The sequence below is a fragment of the Dasypus novemcinctus genome, chromosome 10, assembly GCF_030445035.2.
Source record: "Dasypus novemcinctus isolate mDasNov1 chromosome 10, mDasNov1.1.hap2, whole genome shotgun sequence".
In the NCBI taxonomy this organism is placed as follows: domain Eukaryota; kingdom Metazoa; phylum Chordata; class Mammalia; order Cingulata; family Dasypodidae; genus Dasypus; species Dasypus novemcinctus.
In genome coordinates this window covers 73,377,109-73,394,181 of record NC_080682.1, presented here as the reverse complement: position 1 = coordinate 73,394,181, position 17,073 = coordinate 73,377,109, and the positions used below count along the sequence as shown (strand labels likewise).

Sequence of the window (17,073 nt, the reverse complement as noted above, 5' to 3'; positions counted from 1 at the left end):
CCACTATTTTTACTAAATTCTATCCTTCCCCTCTTTTTAATGGCTAGCGCATAGATTGCCATACAACGTCACTCTCAGATTTGGAGTTTTCTTCAGATTTTACCCTGAAAATCACAAAGACATCCATATGCACGGTAAGCTATTTCATTCTACTTTTATGATTTCACTAGCAGTGCAGCTGATTGGCAGGCTAATGCATTAATTACCAGGCTTGTGATAAATGGAAAAGACTATTGTCTTTGACAGTCCCATCTTTGCCTTTACTAGATCATTGAACAGATCAATTTTAATAGGTCAGTAGACCTCAAAAAAGTTAGTTTAGTTCAGTAGAGAAAATAATAGGAAGCCATGTTTACATAATGATTTTTCTTTATAGATTCTCCATTAATCCCTATTATATAATTAATTGAGAACTCTCAACTTTTACTTCAAAGGCAAAAAGTTCATGTCTTACCCCTCCCAATAACTCTTACTTCTTAATTTACATGGACATATGAGATGTTTATTTGGTAGAATATTTTATAATCATGTATGAAAAGTATTTAAGACAATGACAGTGATTTACCTTTCTTTAAACAATAAACCTGGTATAATAATAATTTTTTAAAAGTATGTAAAAAAGTTAAGCAGATTTGGTTCTTCCACATACTGGTTTGATACATTGTTCAAGTTACCTAAATAATTTGTGCCAGAGACTGTTCAATTGTGCTTTAAGTAAAATGAGAATAATTCTATTTTAAAGACTTATTCTATGGATTAATGAGTAATCTCTTACAATGTAGCCAGAAATATTAGATTATTTTTAAAAAATATGTTTCTTAGAGAATTTCTGAATGTACGTTTATATTAAGATAAGTTTTAACCTTTATCAGAAGTAGATTGCTAATAAAATGTGGGCCTTTATTCAATATGAACTTACATAGTTGGTAGTGGTATGAATAATTGTATTATTAAAAAATTATTGGGAAGCAGAGGTAGCTCAAGCATTTGGGCTCCCATCTATCACATAGGAGGTCCAGGGTTTGATACCCAGGACTTCCTGGTGAAGGCAAGCTGGCCCATGTGGTGAGTCTATACAGAGTACGGAGTGCTGGACTGTACAGGAGTGCTGCCCCACACAGGAGTGCTGCCCCACACAGGAGTGCTGCCCCACATGGAGAGCTGGCACAGCAAGATGACGCAACAAAACAAGACACAGAGGAGAGATAATAAGAGTTGGCAGCAGATCAGGGCGCTGAAGTGGTGCAAGAGAATGATCGCCTCTTTCCCATTCCGTAAGGTCCCAGGAGCAATTCCTGGAGCCAGCTAATGAGAATACAAGCAGACACAGAACACACAGCGAATGAACACAGAGAGCAGACAGTGAAGGGGGAGAAATAAATAAATAAAAATCTTTAAAAAAAATTATTTAGTTTTTAAAGTACTAAATATCTTAAAGATAGAATTTTTCAGAAAATTTTATTCTAAGAAATTGTGTATAAAGCAGATTATAATCATGTTAACTTTGATTTTTCAACACGATTCTTTTAAATATTTTGTTCAGATTGACATACAAAAGACTTTATGGCACCTTTAAAATTGTTTTGGTTCATTTTGATCTAGAAATTATTTTATGTCCCAGTGAATTTAACAAAAAATGTGCTTTATATTTTGAGGAATTCTTTTAGGTGAAGTTGGTTGTATAATTATTAAAAGTTAGATATCTAGATTCCAGATTTGTGATTTTGTGATTTAATTGATGAAAAGCAAAGTTTTGCTCTCCTCAAATTTTCTACTTCTGTTTTAGTAATTGAAATTATTTGGTCAATTGAAATTATAAAGTTTAACTCCCAGACTTACTTTGTATTTTGATATTGCTAATCGTTGAGAGTTGAAGAAAGACCATCTTGATTAACAAAATTTATTAACGTCTAAGGAATTTCTTAGATAGGAATTACTGGTTATATCACTAGTATCATTAAATAACGTTCTTTCAAATATGCTTTCATTGATCTTCAAATCAAATAAGAACACATGTAAAACTAACCAAGATCTCAAAAACTATGCTTGTCTGCTTTTATGCATATTTTTGAAGTTTATATAGACAGATGAGTTTATTAACTTTTATTGAAATGTTATTTTCTGGCTTATCAATCAGAGTTCTTAGTTTCAGATAATAAAATCCAGATCAGCTTTAAGCAGAAAGGGTTTATTAAAGGAAGTAATATAATTCCCAGAGACACTGGGAGAGCTGAGGGAGCAGACTCTGCTTTGAACTTCTAGAAACAACTTTGGAACTACACCTTTGAACTGGCCTGCTTCAGAGCTGTCTCTGCCACCACAGGCCTTATAGACCCTACTGCATCTGGCCACTGTGGTGCTCAATTCCCCCTCCCAGATTTTCATTTGGTGTATTTGCTTGGCTGAACCAAGGTCATATGGAAACCTGACTGTTAGGAAGTCTTGGAAAATAGTTTTAGCTACAGTAGTTTTATACTACAGAAAGAGTTTCATAAAACGTATATAGACATGTTTTCTGCTTACTGTTATTTGGGGTACAGTGCAAGAAGCTTTGTGTTACAAGATACTGTATTTATCCTTTGATGGTCTTATTCTGTTTACTTACAAGAGTAAAATAGCAAACACAAACAAAACAGTAAAGTCTGTTTAATACAAAGAATATAATAAAAATTTTAGTATTAAAGAATAATACCAAAACTCTCAAATAGGTACTTGCTGCCTTTGTCTCTATATAATCAAATTTCCATAAGAAAAATGAATAAAAATTAAAATTATCTTACATCTGTTAAAGTATCTTTTAGATTCATATTTTTTTTCCCAATGTCTGAATGAAATTAATATAAAAGACACCTGTTTTGGACTGAGGCAAACCTAAGGTTTGGGAGAAGTGGCAGAAGGTTGGAGTGGACTAACGTATGTCTGGTCCCTGCTGAGTAATATATTTCTGTAACTCACCTCCAAAGGAATCCGTTGTTTCATACTCTATTTATTGGATATATGTGAGGTACTAAAGTTATAAATTTTAGCATTTGGCATTGAATGTTAGCTTTACTGAGATTATTCTCTTCAATCAATACTCTTAATATAAATTTTCTTACTGTAATGTTAATATCTCACAGTCATTGAAGACTTGCATGTCATGCATTGTGGTAATCACTTTATAAGCATATTCTCATTTCATCCTCCCAATAGCCATTTGAGGTGAGTACTAATGTTATCCCCATTTTACTGTTAAAGAAAATTAAAGAAATCACTGTAATGTTTTGCTTGTGAAATAAAACACCCTTAGTCTTTCCTGACCCAGAAACCTTCTTTCTGGGGTTGCACAAACAATTTATAAGAATTATAGGGGAAAAAAACCTATGCATAAGCTATTCTGGTTATAGAGGGACCAGGCTAAATGTGGTACTTGAAACAGATCTAAAAAATCTCAAGCATGTTGCATTTGAAATAGATTAGTAAAGTTTATTTTTGGCTAGTAGTCTAGCAGTTGTTGATAGGAGGGAGACAAGAGAATGTTTGAAATCAAAATGGTCTCTTCCTCAGAGATAAGACAGACAGATTTATATGGAGAAATAGTCACATTTTTCCCATCAACTTGAAGTAGCAGAAATGAAAGTAAATCTTTGAAACATTTTCTCCATCCTTTTTCAGAGTAAGTTCATAGTTGTTTGGTTAAGCATTTATAACACATTTCTTGAATACCTCCTTTCCTAACCAATGTACTTATTCTAAGCCTGACATAGTTAAGATTTTGTAGCCTAATTTTTTTCTGAGGTTTTTTTATACTCTTTTATTATAGTTAAATATATGTATATAACATAAAATTTGCCACTTTAACAATTTTTAGCTGTACCATTCAGTGGCATTAATTGCATTCATAATGTTACAATGTTGTACAATCATCACCACTATTTGCAAAATTTTTTCATCACTCCACACAGAAACTCTGTACCCATTAAGCCACAACTCCCCATTTACCCCTTGCCCCAGTCCCTGGTAACCTCATCTGCTCTGTCTCTGTGAATTTGCCTATTCTAGATGCTTCTTTTAAGTAGAATCATACAGTATTTGTCCCTTTGCTGCTTGACCTAATGCATTTTTAGGTTTTCATTATTTGCAGGTCTGAATTCTCCACCCATGTCTGTTCCAACTATCTTTTGCTCTTTGTGGAGCTGCCAACTCCTTCTGCTTCTCTCCTACCAAGGTTTTTTTTTTTTTAAAGATTTATTTATTTATTTAACACCCTCCTCCCCCCCCCCCCCCCCCCCCCCCGTTGTCTATTCTCGTGTGTCCATTTGCTGCGTCTTGTTTTTTGTCCACTTCTGTTGTCGTCAGCGGCACGGGTTGTGTGGGCGGCGCCATTCCTGGGCAGGCTGCACTTTCTTTCGCGCTGGGTAGCTCTCCTTATGGGGCGCACTCCTTGCACGTGGGACTCCACTACGCGGGGGACACCCCTGCATGGCAGGGCACTCCTTGCGTGCATCAGCACTGCGCATGGGCCAGCTCCACACGGGTCAAGGAGGCCCGGGGTTTGAACCGCGGACCTCCCATGTAGTAGACGGACGCCCTAACCACTGGGCCAAGTCCGTTTCCACCTACCAAGTCTTATTCAAAGGATTATTAAAAGAGGGGGAAGGGACTGTTGCAATAGGAGGAGGGTGGCTATTATAATAAGAAGAACTGTCCAACTGTGAGATCTGCAAGCTTCTCAAGATTAGGCAAAGGGTTTGTCTTTTATAGGAGCGACTGGAAAGAATCAAGTATGGGGAAATAGAATGAAAGGGTGGTGTGATCTCTGGCAAATCAGAAGCTGTTTTATCCTGAGGCCAGCATATTCTCAGGAGGGGTTATTAAAGAGGGTTGTATGCTGGCTAGGCTGAGGATCAGAGTACAGAGGCCTAGAGGAAGGAGAAAAACTTTAACCAAGTTCAGTTAACAAGCATATTGTTCCCATTGATCAGTGGGGACAAACAGTTCAGCTAATTACTTATGAGACAAAGATGAGGAATTGGCATGTGTTTGGCCTCATCGTGAGTTATCCAAGAGTCTTGTCTAAGTCATATTTCTTTGTAGCAAGCATTTTCCTGGAACAAAAAGAGTAGGGGATTTCTTTCACTATTGCTTTTTCCAGAATCACAGGGCTCTAGAAAAATTCATTTTTGTCAACTAGCATCCTCTTTCATAATGGTAGGTCTAAATGAAATGGCTTTTAATACTTTTTGTATAACAAATGAATTGTTTACCTTAAAAATGAAAAAACAAGAATGGTTTTATCAGATTAGATGTGCACATATATTATGTTCTTATCTTTTACAGGTAAAAAATTTTACTTGATACATCATCTTCCCTTAAAGTAGTCATTTTATGTTTTATGTTCAGCATAGAACTTTATTTTCTTCCTTTCTGCCTTTCTATTATCATGCATTGGAGTGACTGGTATAGCAATTTTCAGTTTGCATAAACATTCCTTAATAACTCTTTAAACCTTATTAACAAAGAATATTTTTCCTAGGCATTTTCCTTTTACTATAAAATGGAAACAGCAGACTAACTTGTATTTTTGTTTAACCTCTTATAATAATGTCCTTTGTCCTCAATTTCATTTATTTCTGCTCAGATCTTTATTGTTTTCCCTTTGGCTGGATTTGAATTAGTTTGCTATTCTTTTTCTAGTTCCTCCAGGTGTGTAGTTAGGTCTTTAATTTTAGCTTTCTTCTTATTTAATGTAAGCAGTGAGGGCTATAAATTTTCCTCTCAGCACTGCCTTTGTTTGTCCCATAGGTTTTTTGTTTTGTTTTGCTTTTAAGGATTTATTTTTATTATTTCTCTCCCCATCCCTCCCCCCCCCCAGTTGTCTGTTCTCTGTGTCCATTCGCTGCGTGTTCTTCTTTGTCCGCTTCTGTTGTTGTCAGCGGCATGGGAATCTGTGTTTCTTTTTGTTGCGTCATCTTGCTGTGTCAGCTCTCCGTGTGTGTGGTGCCATTCCTGGGCAGGTTGCACTTTCTTTTGCGCTGGGCGGCTCTCCTTACGGGGCGCACTCCCTGTGCATGGGGCTCCCCTATGCGGGAGGCACCCCTGCGTGGCAGGGCACTCCTTGCGCACGTCAGCACTGCACGTGGGCCAGCTCCACACAGGTCAAGGAGGCCTGGGGTTTGAACCGCAGACCTCCCATGTGGTAGACAGATGCCCTATCCATTGGGCCAAGTCCACTTCCCTATCCCATAGGTTTTGATACGTTGTATTCTCGTTTTCATTTTTCTCAAGATATTTACTGATTTCTCTTGCAATTTCCCCTGTGACTCACTGATTATTTAAGAATGTGTTAAATTTAATCTCCATATATTTGTGGATATTCTCTTTTTCCACCTGTTATTGGTACTCAACTTCATTCCATTATGATCAGAAAAAGTGCTTTGTATAATTTCAATCTTTTTAAATTTATATGATCCAACATATGGTTTATCCTAGAGAAGGATCCATGGGCACTTGAAAAGAATGTATATCCTGCTGTTTTTGTGGTGTGTAGTGTTCTATAAATGTCTGTTATGTCTACCTCATTTATCATATTATTTGAGCTCTGGTGTATTGAAGTCTCCAACTATTATTGTCGAAACATCTATTTCTCCCCTCAGTTTTGTCAGTGTGTGCCTCATGGATCTTGGGACACCCAGGTTAGGAACATAAATATTTTTTAAAACAATTTCTTCTTGGTGAATTACCCCCTTTTATTAATATATAATGACCTTCTTTATCTCTTATAAAGGTTTTGGATTTAAAATCTATTTTGTCCAATATTAGTATCATTAATCCAGATGTTTTTTGTTGATTATTGTTTGTGTGGAATCTCTTTTTTTTTTTTTAAAGACTTATTTATTTATTTCTCTCCCGTTTCCCCCACACCCCTGTTGTCTGTTCTATTTGCTGCATCTTCTTTGTCCGCTTCTGTTGTTGTCAGCGGCACGGGAATCTGGGTTTCTTTTTGTTGCGTCATTTTGTTGTGTCTGCTCTCCGTGTATGTGGCACCATTCCTGGGCAGGCTGCACTTTCTTTCGTGCTGGGCGGTTCTCCTTATGGGGCGCACTCCTTGTGCATGGGGCTCCCCTATGCGGGGACACCCCTGCATGGCAGGGCACTCCTTGGTGCATCAGCACTGCACATGGGCCAGCTCCACATGGGTCAAGGAGGCCTGGGGTTTGAACCGTGGACCTTCCATGTGGTAGACGGACGCCCTAACCACTGGGCCAAGTCCGCCACCTGTGTGGAATATCTTTTTCCAACCTTTCACTTTCAACCTTATTGTGTCCTTACATTGGAAGTGAGTCTCTTGTACAAGACAGCATATAAATAGCTCATATATTTTTAAAATCCATTCTGTCAGTTGATGTCTTTTAACTGGGGGGTTCAGTCATTAATGTTCAGTGTTATTATTGTAAAGGCATTATTTACCTTGCCCATTATATCCGTTGACATTCCATTTTCATATATTTATCCTTACTAATCTTCATCTCTGTAGTCTTCTGTGAGTCTCTTCCCCTTGTCTTTTCCTTTCAGACTGTAGCACTCCTTTGTAAACCAGTCTTTTGTTAACATACTCTCTCAGTTTTTGTTCATCTGTGAAGACTTTGAACTCACTCTCATTTTGAAGGACAGATCAGAATTTTTAGCTGGCAGTTTTTCTCTTTCAGTGTCTTAAATACATCATACACTTCTTGCCTCCATGGTTTCTGATGAGAGATCAGCATTTAATCTTATCAGGATTCCCTTTTATGTGATGCATTGCTTTCCTCTTGCTGCTTTCAGAATCCTAACCTTATCGCTAGTATTTGTCATTCTGAATAGGAGTTGTCTCATGGCAGGTCAATTTTAATTTATTCTATATGCCATACATTGTCCTTCTTGGATATTGATATTTATGTCTTTCATAATGGTTGGGAAGTTTTTGTTCATTATTTCCTCAGATATCCTTTCTGCCACTTTTCTATTCTCTTCTCCTTCTGGGATACCTATAGCACATATGTTTGTGTGTCTTATGATGTTGTGCAATTCCCTGAGACCCTGCCTCGTTTTTTCCATTCTTTTTTCTGTCTACTCTCCTGTCTTTTCAAATTCAGATGTTCTGTCATCCTGTTTCACTTATTCATTCTTCTGCCATTTTAAATCTGCTGTTATATATCTCTAATATATTTTTATATGTGAAGCAGATGCTCAACCACTGAGCTACACACGTTCCATCAATTCAAATTGGCTCTTAACGTGTATCTATTTTTTTATCTCATCCATTTTGTCTTTCATTCCCATAAGCTCTGTTACTTTTCTTTGCAGACTTTCAAATTGTTTTTTATGCTCCACTGTCATCTTAATATGCTTTATCTTTTTATCCATATTTTCCTTCAACTCCTTGAATTGATATAGGAGATTTGTGTGAACATCATTGATTAGTTGTCTTAAATCTTCTTTCTTATCAGGGTTTTTTATTTGATCCTTTGGGCCATATCTTCCTGTTTTTTAGTATGGCTTGTAATTTTTTGCTGATATCTAGGCATCTGATTATGCTGGTGAATTTACTCTGTCAGTTTCTCTCTCTTGCCTAGTGGTTTGTTTCATAGCTCATCTTTGACTTTTGGTTCAATTTATTCCAAGTCTTTAAAGTTGCACATCTTAAATTATCAAAATAGAGCCAGTGAATCACTAATAGGGCACAGACCTGATCCAAGGGGTTTGGGACATGAGAGACTCCAAAAAGTGGTTACTGTGTGAGAAAAGGCAGGTACTATTCAATATGAATAGAAAGATATGAATATGGAGAAATGCATTGGGTGATCTGGGACTGGAAGCACAGAAAAGAGGTGTTTTCTGGAGAAGTTATAGTTGGTTATTAAATTTTACAGCCCAAAATCCATGGGGAGGAAAAAGACTTTTTCCTTCTCCAAAAAATGTTTTATTTTAAATAAGGAAGCCTATTCAGTTTCCAAGGATAAAAAGATTGAAGGAAAAAGACCAAAGTGTGATAGCCAGTTCATATTTGGAATATTTCTATTTACTTATTTTTTTTAGCTCACTTAGATCCTTTCTTCATCTGTGTTTTTTCTACTTATAAGCTAGTCAGATAATATTGTTTCAGTTACTTAATTTTTTACTTCCAGAATTTCTAATTTATTTTTAGTTTTCAGTTTTCATCTTCTAAACCAATTTGCCCAATCTTCTTATCTAATAAATTCCTTAACATTTATAATTTTTTAAATGTATTATATATTTGCTAATTCACTGAGCCATCTATGATTCTGCTTCTGTAGCTTTTTTCTTTTGATTATGAGTCACATTTTCCTGTTCTTCTTTGAATTTCATATATTTGTATTTCATGTATTTCATTATATAAGATTGTTATAGGCTACAGTAGGTAATACTTTCCCTTAGAAGGGCGTCCATTTTCCTGTCAGGCACTTAGGTTGGGGGCTGATCACTTTGATCTGATCAGGAGTTGAGTTGGGTCAGGGCTGGTGCTGCTTCCCTTAGTTTTCATGTCACGAGTATCAGGCCTCTGATCAGGCCTCTGCTTCCTGCCAACTTCCAAAACTTCCAAAACAACCACTAAAATAAAACAGTTTATAGTTTACTATAGTACGGGTGACCACTAGAGAAGTCTTGACAATCCTAGTAGCATCTCAGAGGAAGGAGGACAAAGTAGGATACTTAATGATGCAGTTTTTTTTGAGGCTGATACAAATGCTATTAAAAGAAACTTTAATATTATGTGTACAATGCAAACTTTACTGGCTCCTTAGTTATAGTACTCTTTGTTTTCACTTTACTTTTTAATTAAGCTTTAAGTTTTTCTAATGGCTTAAGAAAAAGACATCAAGAAGAGCCCATTTTCTTTACCATTGTGTTCTTTAAATCCTTTTTCAAGGCTTTTGAAAAATCTCTGACAGAAGAAACCTGCTAATTCCAGACTGATTCTGCCATATTAAATCAGTTCTTAGTACTTTGGGATGTAAATTGACCTAATTTTGACCTTGCAAAGCTCATCAGCTAAAGAAACTAATTATTAAAACACATCTGTGCTGTGTAGAAATACTAAAATTTGTCTCGAACTTGCACAATAGATTTTAGTGGGACATCTGTTATATATTTTAATAGGCTTCATTAAGTAAATTTTATATCTTGGAGGGGAGAGTGTTTCTAATTATATGACTCTATCTCTAGAGTCAGTTTTAGGTTTTCCCTTGTGTAAGTGACCATGTGGTCTAGAGCATAGCCTTGAACGTTTTACTCTTCTGTGAAGTCTGGATCTTTAGAGTCAGGCTAAGATGGTGGTAAGAACACTTAAATTTGTTTATTTATTCTTAGGATACACACACGTACACTATATATATATAGAGAGAGAGTAGTTACGTGCTGAGAGCTGCAAGGCACTAGGAATATAGTAATTCGTGAAAACAAATCTTCTATAATGGAAAATACATATAGTAAAATTTTGCAAGGATATGGAACTAAAGCTCTCATGTACTGTTGGTCAGAATGTAAATTAGTCCCGTCATTTTGGAAAACTTTTGCTGTAGCTACCAAAGCTGAATAGATGCCTACCCAATGGTTTAGCCATTAGCTCCTAGGCTTGTGCACAGTAGAAATGTGTTCATATTTTCACCAAAATGATACAACTTTCTTCATAAAAGCTCCAAACTGGAAAACCCATAAACAGTAGAATACATAAATAATTGTCATATACGTATGGAGTAATATACAGCAATGAAAAAAGATGAGCTTGGTACAAGTCAGCATGGATGAATCTCATAAACAGAAGGTTGAGCTCAAAAAAAACACAAGCCAAACCCAGAAAAGTTTCAATATTTAAATTTCAAAAACAGACTAATCTATAGCGATGGACATCAGAATAATGTTTTTGTGGGAGATTTAATGATTGGAAGGGATTAGAAGCTTCTGTGGTATTAGTGTTAACATATTTTGATCTGCATGATAGTTGTATGATTAAATTCATTTTGGAGAAGTTCACTGAGCCATATAGCAATGATTTGCTTACTTTTATGTATGCAGGAATCATCTGTGATAATTAATACTTACGTATACCAAAAAAAATTTATGTTTTAAAAAGAAATATTCCCACATTGGCTTTTTTAAAAAACCTGTTTTTTTGCATATATTATACTTCAATTAACAAGAATACCAGAAACAAATGAAAAAGGGGCTCCAGTGGTCAGCAGCTTGATGGGAACAAGGAAGTGAACAAAGCCCAACATGGCTAGAACATGTAGACCATAGTGTTTAAAGAGGGCGAAAAGCTCTCCAGATAATTTAGCACCTTGTGCTATTTGTTGTTTTAATATTTACAACAATGGAAAATAAGTGAAAATTTTAAAGCAATCATGATGAAATCAGAATGGAATTTAGGATGAACATGGCTAAAATGTGTAGAATAAGTAGGAAGACCAGAGTATATGTGTGGGAGACCAGTGGATAGGCTATTACAGTAGTTCAGGAAGGAAATTGTAATGACTTATACAAAGGTAGTTTTCATGGAGATGGAGAAAAATGAACATACTCAAGAGCTAAATAACAATGAGTTAAAAATGCCAGGTCTTGGGGATAGATTAGATAACGGGATGAGGGAAAGAGATGTAACAGTGATACCTCCAAGGTACTACCTCTTAAGCCATCCTTTGCTACTCTTTGAAGTTAACAGGTTACAAAAGCTTCTTTCTTAAAGTATTTCCAATGGAATAACTTCGTGCACAAATATAACTTGGGCAAATTAACGATAAGCATTCAGGTTAAAAAAAAAAAAAAAAGAGTCAGCTAGAGAAACAGTGGTCTAAAGGTGATTCTACCCTCCTTTTGATTTAGTGAGCATATTCCCCAAAGTGAGCATGAGGTGGGAAACACCCCATTCTTTGAGTTGCATTTGGCTCCAACGTTCTTCTCTAATGTGAGCCTCTAGCTAGACTACCTGTGATTCTTGTCTTTATTAAAGGTGTATGTTTCACGACATGGCACTCTGTTTCAAGCCTCTCCTTCATCTGGAGTCCTGCCAAAGAAACGGTCATCTGTGCCTTTGCTAAAAGAACTAGCTGTGTTCAACTTACTGAGGGGTTAATATTAGTTTCCAATATAGTGCCTTATTAAGGAATTTTCCAAAATTTTTATTTTCTGAGATTATCCTCATGTTACTTATGATCTGCATATAACTTTATTGTATTATTTCATATTTCAAAAGGATTCTATCTAGTTCTCATAGTTTTGTATTTGATTGAAGTTCAGGTGTACCTTATGCATTGCCTACACAATTTTGGACACTTCTACTTTATCCTCTCTTAGACTCTTTGGGGTCAGGAAAAATGAAGGCTAACCTTCTTGGCTGGACCCCAAAGGTTTATAGCCTTTTTAAAATCTTGATTCCTTCAACTCATTCTGTTCTGTTTTGTTTTTTTTGTCTTTATTTTTTTAATGTTACATTCAAAAAATATGAGGTCCCCATATACCCCTCACCCCCCTCACCCCACTCCTCCCCCCATAACAACAATCTCCTCCATCATCATGAGACATTCATTGCATTTGGTGAATACATCTCTGAGCACCGCTGCCCCTCATGGTCAGTGGTCCACATCATAGCCCACACTCTCCCACTGTCCACCCAGTGGGCCATGGGAGGACATACAATGTCCAGTAACTGTCCCTGCAGCACTACCCAGGACAACTCCAAGTCCCGAAAACGCCCCCACATCTCATCTCTTCCTCCCACTCCCTACCCCCAGTAGCCCCCATAGCCACTTTCTCCACACCAATGCCACATTTTCTTCGATTACTAATCACAATAGTTCATGAATAGAATATCAGTAAGTCCACTCTAATCCATACTCTATTCCTCCATCCTGTGGACCTTGGAATGGTTGTGTCCACTCCACCTCTATATCAGGAGGGGGCTTAGATTCCACATGGATCCTGGATGCAATTCACCTGCTTTCAGTTGTAGGCATTCTTGGTTCCCTGATGTGGTGGTTGACCTTCTTCACCTCCATGTTAGCTGAGTGGGGTATGTCCAATAAACCAAAGTGTAGGAGCTGAAGTCTGTTGAGGCTCAGGTCCTGGCTATCACATGGTCAGTCCAGAGATTCAGGTCCCCTGGGTATACATTAAACCCCAGCACCAACTACAGTTCCAGTAAAAGTAACAGGAGAGGCTTGTGAAAAAAGATCACATCTGAGTCCAGCTCCATCACACAGAAACACAAACTCCAAAGTAGGGCCAACTGACATGGCACTGAACTCCATCTGCCATGACCATAGAACCTGTGGGTCTCTGTAGCCCTCAGAAGAACCAATACCTGTGGTTGTATCAACTTTATCTCTGGGACTCTGCTGAGGTGTGCATAAGGGCAACCCCTCTGATAGCCTCCCGGCTCTTTTTGGAGACTCATAACCATATAAACTCATTTGTCCTTTCCATTTCCCCCTTTGATTCAAGTCAAAAAGCATTTTTAACTCCTGGTATTATGTGTAGACTGAGATATTCTGCTGGTCCGAGTTGACCCTTTTATTCAAGGTCATTTTCTAGTTACATCATCAGCTGGTACTTGGTAGTAATCCCTCGGCACCAGGAAGGCTCATCCCTGGGAATCATGTCCTACGCTGGGGGGAAGGCAACATATTTACATGCTGAGTTTGGCTTCAAGACTGGCCACATTTGAACAACACGGAGGCTCTCAGGAGGTAACTCTTAGGCACCCTGAAGCTCTAGGCCTTGTTCTTATTTCAGGTGCACAGGCTCACAAGCATAGTCATTAGTATCAAGGGCTCATTGTTGGACCTTCGTTCCTTTTTGGTCTTTGCCGTTGCACTTGGGGGATTGCTTCAACTCATTCTTAATGTTTAGTCACTCTTCTGTCTACATTTATACTCTCTCCTTGGAAACATGCCATTAAGAAAAGCCTAATTTTTTAAAGCACAGTCATTTTTCCCACCTCTTATTACTTTGAGGCATATGTTCATTGAGGGGGATAATAGGAGGAATCATCTGCAATAATTAAACCATTATTTAAACCTAGTCAGTGAGAATGCAAGAACCTACAAAGTGAGGAACCCCAAAGTTGAGTAAAATGATTTGTCCAGAGTCAAATTAGTGGTTTATGCTACCAGCCACCTTTTGAAAGCCATACTACAAATAATGGCTCTTGATTTTCCTAATAATTCTGCATTTTTAAAATTCATTAACACTGATTCTAAAGCCACCAATTGAATTGTATTATAAAAGCACATGAACATCAAATTATTCTAAAAAACAATATGAATGGAAAGTTGAAATTTCTAAGTTACGTTACAATCATTTAATTCTAGCTAGGTGTAGAGTCATTCTTGAAATCAGTAATGTTGAAAATCAGAATGAATAAGTTTATGAGAGAAATAATCACATTCAAGCAGAACTAAAATATCTTTCTCAAGGATAGCAAAAACATAAAAATGGTTTACTTATCAAAAATAATAATAGACACTTTATTAGAGATGTCAGAAAAGATCCCAGATTTATCAGAGACTGCCAGTTAGCATTATTAGATTGTGATAATAAATGAGTTTGACCAGTTATTTTCCTCTGATTTAGGCAGTCAACCTGGAGTAATGGACTCTAAGGAAGTAATCTTCCCAATTGAGATTTCCTTTGACATATGCCTTGGCAGACATCATGATGAATATTGGCATTCAAACCTTATAAAAATCCTAAGCACCTAATGGATCCAGACATCTGATGTATATGTATGTGTTAGTAAGAGGGTTCAATCCTCACAGAAAGATGAGTCAAGAATTGGAAAAATAAGCTTTTGTTACATATACCTGATGTCTCAAAACTTAATTTTAATATGTTCCCAAATCAGTCCATCTTTCTCTTTTCTGAAAGACTGAATGAGAAAAGATCAACCATGAAATGAGAGGGGATTTTCTAAAAATCAGTTCTCTTTAAATAGATGAAAATATAATCTAAGGAGAAAGTGTTAACCGTGGTAGCATTATGGCTAAAAACTAAAGCTTTAGTCCTGATGAACCTGAGTTTAACAGTATGACTTTAGAGAAATTATTTAACTCCTCTGAACTTGTTTCTTCATATCAAAAATTAAGATAATACTTTGTGGATATTATTTTGAGTGTTAAGTGATACTTGTTTCTTCATATCAAAAGTTGAAATAATATTTTGTGGATATTATTTTGAGTGTTAAGTGATACAGTATATGTAAGAATTTTAGCACTATGCCTGGCACATAAGAATGCTCTATAGAGTGATCTCATTGCCGTTTTCATTCTCTTTCCTATCTTGCTAAATTCTTTTTTTTTTAAATTTCTCTCCCCTTCCCCCCCCACCTCGCCCCCAGTTGTCTGCTCTCTGTGTCCATTCACTGTGTGTTCTTCTGTGTCCACTTGTATTCTTGTCAGTAGCACTGGGAAACTGCATCTCTTTTTTGTTGCGTCATCTTGCTGCGTCAGCTCTCCGTGTGTGCAGCGCCACTCCTGGGCAGGCTGCACTTTTTTCATGCAGGTGGCTCTCCTTACGGGGCGCACTCCTTGTGCATGGGGCTCCCCTACACGGGGGACACTCTGGTGTGGCACAGCACTCCTTGTGCACATCAGCACTGTGCGTGGGCCAGCTCATCACACAGGTCAGGAGGCCCTGGGTTTGAACCCTGGGTCTCCCATGTGGTAGGCAGATGCTCTATCAGTTGAGCCAGATCCATTTCCCATTGCTGCATTCTTAAAGAAAGGGTTGTTTGGGTTTTGTTTGTTGTGTTGTGTTTTAATTTACATATTTTGTTTATAGGGATTTAAGATTATATAATTTCAAAGACGTGATTTATTCATTCTGTTATTCTATCAGGCCTAACTGATTTGACTTAAGTACTACCTGAACGATCACTGTCTTTACAGTGGTATTCAATGAACCTTTATCCATATACCTGAATATATTAGGAGAGATCTTTCAGAATGCCTCATTTATGCAAATCAACTACTCAGAGCAAAAACAATCCTTTCTACCACAGTTTTGCAAAGAGTCATATTTGTAATTTTTAGATCACTAAGACAGAAAGAACTATTACAGTACACCCTTTTCTTCAACAAGGAAGTCCTGACTGTCCACAAGGGCTGATTTTATTCTTCCGAATATTCACTCGGAGTTTTTCCTTGTCATCCTGTTCCTTTCATCCAGCATCCAAACCTGTGGGTGTGGGGTAGGTCAGACTGAATCCAGTCACCCCAGAGATGGAAGTCATTGTCTGTCCTGATTGTGTCCAAAGTTTACATCATGCAAACATTTGAAATTACAAATAGAAAGCCAGGATTTATGACAACTGAAGTAATTCCCTTCTTTGAAAAATGGCATCTTCTAGGTGAAAATTTGAGATGAATCACTACCAGATTCTTAGTTTCTACCCCAGATGTTGGATACCTTAGCGAGGGGCTCGAGGTAGAGTGGGAAACAGACATCTTTTTACCTCACTTTTCAAAAGAGAAAAAAGTTCCTATTCATTTTCAGAATGTAAGGTATATCACATACAAGGTATATATTCTTCACCTGCCCCCTTTTCCCTGTCCATTAAAGAGTTGCTTCCAGTATTTCTTCTCTTGATTTATCTCTTCTAAAAGCTCATAAAGATATATAGCATTTGGTAGAGCTTTATTACCAACCCCAGAAATTAGTTTGTTTTCTATCTTAAACCTCTAAAGCAGCCACAAAATAATTTATTTCTGTTCTTGTATGATATTTAAGTTCAGTGTATCTGCTTTTATTCAGGTAAATGTATTTTCCGAAGGCTAAAAATACAGAAACAGTAAGCATTTGTATCAAGCAGTGAGAAAACTGATAATGTGTGAGAAAGCAGGAGGAAATAGAAATCTAGAAAAGCAGTGGGCAAGAGTGTTAAAGTGACAAGCACACACACACACACAAAAACCAAAACCTTCAAAACTTTCATTGAAGCCCTTTTCATTCAAACAACAAATACTGAATACTAATATTATGTGTTAGGTCCTGAACTAGGCACTGTGGATACAGCAAAGAATAAAATGTAGTCCCTGG

General features: G+C 37.0%; 1 protein-coding gene across 2 annotated transcripts in view; it reads left to right on the top strand.

Annotated features, from left to right (window-relative positions):
- Positions 1-17,073, top strand: part of PRMT3 (protein arginine methyltransferase 3) — a 155,330-nt gene that overhangs the window by 100,983 nt on the left and 37,274 nt on the right. For both annotated transcript variants that reach the window (XM_012525660.4, XM_004459811.5), the window contains exon 13: positions 48-134. In XM_012525660.4, the coding sequence (XP_012381114.1) occupies positions 48-134 (87 nt within the window). The remainder of the gene's footprint in view (positions 1-47; positions 135-17,073) is intronic.